The sequence below is a fragment of the Gavialis gangeticus genome, unplaced genomic scaffold, assembly GCF_001723915.1.
Source record: "Gavialis gangeticus isolate Ggan-Ray unplaced genomic scaffold, GavGan_comp1, whole genome shotgun sequence".
Taxonomy (NCBI): Eukaryota; Metazoa; Chordata; order Crocodylia; family Gavialidae; genus Gavialis; species Gavialis gangeticus.
The window spans coordinates 22,672,500-22,677,997 of NW_017729011.1; the positions used below are offsets into that span (position 1 = coordinate 22,672,500).

At 45.1% G+C, this 5,498-nt stretch overlaps 1 protein-coding gene across 1 annotated transcript in view; it reads left to right on the plus strand.

Moving 5' to 3' along the window:
- The window catches only part of CUTA (cutA divalent cation tolerance homolog), a 32,208-nt gene that overhangs the window by 10,684 nt on the left and 16,026 nt on the right, over positions 1 to 5,498 (plus strand). The window contains exon 3 of the mRNA XM_019510835.1: positions 4,766 to 4,825. Coding sequence (XP_019366380.1) covers positions 4,766 to 4,825 — 60 coding nt within the window. The remainder of the gene's footprint in view (positions 1 to 4,765; positions 4,826 to 5,498) is intronic.

A 5,498-nucleotide genomic window follows, 5' to 3' on the forward strand; every position in this document is an offset into this window, starting at 1 on the left:
TGTGATCCTATTTGCATGCATCAAGCGATTAAGAAATTCCCGCCAATCTAATACCTCAAGATACGCCTGCTCTCAATACCCGCATCTTAGAATCTCTAGAAAAAACACACTGACTGTTATTTCGAGAAATAAATAAAGATACGTATTAGAGATTAAAAGGATAACTGTGCGTCACTAGTGAAAAGATCATTTAGTCCCTTAAAATACATCGTGTTCATAGCTCTGCAGACATGCTCTGCTCTTTGTTCCTTCTCTGTTAGGAAAGGGAGAGGGGGAAAAACTAAAAAAAAGCAGTCACCCCCAGCAGTGCACACCCACTGCTAAGATCTACATGCATTTTGTTCATGTTTTTCTTGTTATTCCTTATTTCAAATGAGTTCAGGGGGATTGAATTAGGTAACAACAGGTTGTAATGACTGGTTCTATGGATCAACGTTTATTTTCCCCCAAATCTGTCATTTTTGTTGTGGCAGTGTGTTTCCTCCTCTCTTCTGGGGACTGCTGGAGTACCTGTTCCAAGGCTCAGGTTGCAATGAAGGTATCTAATGATTGTAAGGGAAGAAAGAGGTTTCACACTTTTCAGGGAGAGCTCAGCTGCTGATAAACACAGGCTTTGGGCATACTCATTAGCTCTAGCCCGATCTATCTTCTATGAAGCATGCATGTGCCTAGAAATGAAATCTCCCAATCTTTATAGAGTGTAAATCTTGCATCTTCGCAGGCATTTGATTTGGGAAGCAGAGTTGTGTTCAGATGGGACCATCATTTGCATTGTTTAGGACGAGACCCCAAACCATGACGAAGCTGCCCAAATGTCACCAACCAGAGAAGTCTTTGGCACTAATCAATCAATTGTTCTCCACTAGAAAGGCAAAAACTTGGTCACACTTAACATCCACCAGCCCTCAGTTTTGCCTTGTATTTGTGCACATCGCTCACTATTCTCTTCTGCTTTTTAACGTTGTGCCTGGGTAAGGTACCAAGTCAGTTGTCCTGTAAGGCCAGGAGAAAATAACCAGCCCCAAAAAATCATGCGTTATTGCAGGTGTTTTCAACAGCCCATAGTCATCTCATTACAACAGACGCATTTCCCCCAGCGTCCCTGGTTTCCATAATCTCTGTTCATTAGGAGAGAACCAGCAATGCCACCAAGAATAGTAAGTCACTAATCCTCCTAATACTCCTGTGTTAAGTGATTATTGGAAGGGCAGTGACTTCATGCTTACCAGGAAGGTATCGAATGCATCATTTGAGCTCTTTCTGTAGCAGAGTTGTTAGAGAAGTCAAGCTGAGAAGTAAAGGTATTGCTCATCGGGTAGGACCAGAGGCCCTTCTCTTCCAGGATCCTGAATTCTGCAGTGTCCAGCACCAGCTGCTTCAGAGGAAGGTGAAAGGCTGCCCACAGACAAAGCATCTTCCTTTCCCAGCCCCAATCAGTTGGCTGGTACTGGTCAGAAACAAGAAGATTCATAACACATTTGTTATCTTCATGCTTTGCCTGCTGTGTGATTTAACAGAAGGCTTCAACTTCCAGCCTCCTCTTTCCTATTAATCCTGACCTCAGTCCCAAAACTCTTTTTATTTTTTTTTAATGTCTCCCTGAAAAATGAAAAACTTGATCAACTGAAAATTTTGGATTTGGGCTGAAAATATTTTAATTTTTGGTAGTAAGTGGCCAACTTTTCCCAGGTGTTTAGTTTTTCAACAGAAAATTGATTTTTTCCCCCTACAGCGGGGTCTGCATGTCCCCACCCATTATATAGACCCTGTTACAACAAGTGTTTGTAGTTGGAAAAATAAGAGATTGTATGTCACCAAATCTGAAGACAGAATGTCACACTGACATCCTTTTCCTTCTCTATTCTCTGCTGAGGGCTTGCTTTCTACACAATTTGCTTGATTTCTTTGATTTTCCTTTCCATCTGATGTTAATTAAAAGCACTGTTTTCCCAGTTATTGAGTTCCTATCCAAAAGAAATGCATTAAGTAATTCCAGCCGAGTCCATTATAGCGCATGCTGCAGGCAGCGGGATGGAGCTGCTCCCTTTCAGCTGCAAGGGGCTGTTTGGCTTTCTGCTATTAAAATCCACAGCTCTGAATCACTTCCCACTGCACTAATCTCATCACACCCCGCATCCTCTCCAGTGAGCTGCCAGGCTAGTGACTCCTCAAGTTGTTCCTCCATCGGGACTGTTCCTGCTGTAGGTTTTTCCCACCCTGAAACTTTTTAAGAGTCCCTTTGAGCATCAAAAGAAAGGTCAGTGCTAATGCAATGCTAATACTTATCAAAATATAGATTCAAGTTTAATGTACTGTAGTGGAGGGGAACAGGAGATCAGTTTTACTGCTGTAAGATGTGTCAGTTAACCTAAAACTGGATATAAAGCCCATTAGCATCAATGAAAAAGAAGCCTGTTGGGCTTCGGATTAGGCTTATAATGCAAGATCTTTGGATTTTGTACCATAGCCTGGTTTAAGGGACTACGTGGCAAAAAAGAGCTGGACGTCCAGCTTTCTCCCACTGTACTGCCTTGTGCACAGATTCATTTACTATATACACAGGCCTCTAGGAAGTGCAGTGTTATCATTTTCATTTCAGGAGCAATCACCCGGAACCGAAACATCCGGAGAGTCGGGTTTTTATGCTCCCCAAAGCAAACTATTCAGCTGGGTAACATGCTGTTGCAAATTCCAGCATCTTGTTAAAAAAAACAACCCGCTGAGAAGATGCAACTTGTTGGTTTTTTTGTGCCAATCGCCCGTGTCTGAACATTTGTCAGCAAGCGTAAAAGTGAAGCATGGAAAACTGCATTGCCGTACTGTCTGGAGGTTGGTTATCTCCCAGAAAATTTTGTTACCACATGGATTATGAAGTATAGAAAAATAAATATTTGAGATGTATGAGCCAGAAAAGCTTTAACTGATCCTTTAAAAAGACAGAGAGAAGTAGTCAGCCATGTCAGGCAGAAGGCAGGGTGGATTGGCACTTTATAGGCTAGAGGTTCCCAAACTCTTTGTTATTGCCTACCCCTTTCCAGATTTACCAGCTGCCCACAGGGTAGCATGCAGGATTCCTGCATCTGTTCCCACTGCACCCAGCCTTTTCTTTCCACATGCCGCAGCACTGGCTAGTCTGTGGCTCTGTGCGGTTGGGATAATGGTACTGGGCCCCCTGTCTTATGGCATTAGCTGCAGAGCATGGAAAACCCGGTCTATAAATAGACATAGAAAGCAGGCCTAATAGGAAGGATTCAAACAAAGCTTCTGCGTATCCAAATGGGAACTTAGGCTACGTAAATAGCCCTTGCGGGTCACGTTGGCCTATATTTCATAACTGTGTATTAGCAACCTGGCCTGGCTGTCTCCATGTGTTGTTACGTATTTGTACAGGGTCCAGTTGCTTTTAGGGGCAGGACATCCTGACATATGTACACTCTTCTGAACCCGCCTTTCACAGCAGATGACAAAATCCTCTTGTAAGGAGGAAAGATTCAGTAAGTAATACTGGAGTATTATGAAACCTGCTAATTTGTATTATAAACTGGAGGCAAGAACGATCTGCTTGCGGTTTATCCGGAGCGGAAATGTTTTGTGTTCTCCAATTGCAGGGGGAAGTTTGAAATAGTTAACGATAGCTAAAGAAATTTTAATTCTCAGCCCCATGAAGTGTTAGGTCTTGCACAATTCAATCCTACCTCCTGGAATGTCAAGGTCGTAGCTTCGACCCAAGGTAAGGGCTGCGAGTTGTGCGTTTGCCTTGCCAAAGCACCGCACATAAAATCCACTGCAGGAGGCCAGAGTTTAAAAAAAAAAAAAAGAAAAGAAAAAAAACCAACCACCCCACACTAGATCACAAGCCTAGGAGCACGATGCCTTCAGAGCATGGTGTTTACAAATGGGTTTCGGGCAGAGGATGCCAAAGGGACACGAACAGACCTTCCCAAACAGACAGAGGCTCTTGGGACTGGAAAATAGCGTTTGGAAAACATGCTCTTCTAGCATTCACCCCTCGATTGCTTCCGACACCCTTTCATCGCTTAAGTATCGCTTCTGGCAGCCCACAGCAGTGCCGTGGGAACAACCTAGTCCACAAGGAAGGGAGGAAACTTTGAGGAAGGAGGGAGCAGATTGGAGTTTCAGACTCTTATGACCTTTTTGCTTCGAAAATGTTGGTGCCATGAAGCATTTGGTGACACCGCTGTTTTCCGTGATGTTCCCTGTCCAACATGTTGCACGTTTAGTTCCAGGATGTTCATGTGTGAACATAGGACTAGAAGACAGGAGCTTCTCCCAGCTCCGACTTCCCTGAGCCAAAGGGTTTAATGCAGGCCTGAAGTGTCCCTACCTGTAAAATGGGGGCAACACTGTAAGGGTGGTGCAGGGGGTCATTAGTTATCAGCTGAGACTGCCATCTGCACCATGCCAGTCCTGTCCATCACTGTGAACAGGACTTCGGAGAACAAGAGCAGCAGCCTACAGGAGCCCTTGCCAAGGCTAAGCCAGCAGGAGCCACGCCGAACTGGCCACAGCTGGAAGTCAGCATTTGTTTTTCTTTTAATGATTAATTAAACAGCCCGAACTTGTGCCTCAGGTGTTGAGGCTTCTTGCAGTAGAAAACAGTCCAAGGTTAACCATTCACAATCTAGGTGGTTCATCTCTCCTCTGCCTTCTGCCAAGGTTAGCCTTACACTGCAAAGTAGAGGAGGGTGATGGGGATGGGGTAGCTGTGGCTTTGTTACTCACCAACCCTCCGTGTTTGATATAGGGCCATTATGGATAAGAAGCTGGCTGCCTGCGTGAACATCTTGCCAAGGTCCTCATCCATGTGAGTGGTATTGAACCTTCCTCGAGAGGACAAGCAAACGGTCCGTGCAAGGTCTGAGCCATAAGCAGCAAACCTCAGAGGTGCCAAGTGCCCATGGGTGGCTCAGCACATCCCAAGACCAGGCCGGACCTCCCCGCTCCTGTCCACACGCATGCATGTCTAGGAGCAGAAGTGACCACTGCTGCACTAGATGATTATAGTGGTGACCCTTGTGTTGGCAAGGTGCTTTAAGCATATCAGGAGCAGAAGAGCAAATGCACGATCTGCTGGCCTGCAGCCATTCACTTATAGGTTACTTAGCCACAGAAACCTATGTAGAGAAGATTTGGGTCTCAGCCTAGCAATTTTGTACAGGCTGTTTCTTTCCAAGGCCCTAAGGGATGCTTTGGGAAGGGAATCAGGCATGGGCAGAGCTAAAAATCAGGCTTTTTCCTTGAGAGAGAGACAGAGGCAGCTGTTGCCCCTTAAGTCTGAAAGTAGAGAAATGCTCTGCGAGGCTCTTGGGCCTGTCACCCAGCAGTCTGAAAGCTTGCTTTATAGATGTTAGTGAACCAAGTCCCACAGCATTCCCAGGGAAGAAGAGCTGTGTTAATAGCCTCCTTTTACTGACCAGGAGCTGGAGCCTCTGAACTCCCTGAGCTGCAGCAACCGATCATTTATGAGGCCCCATAGT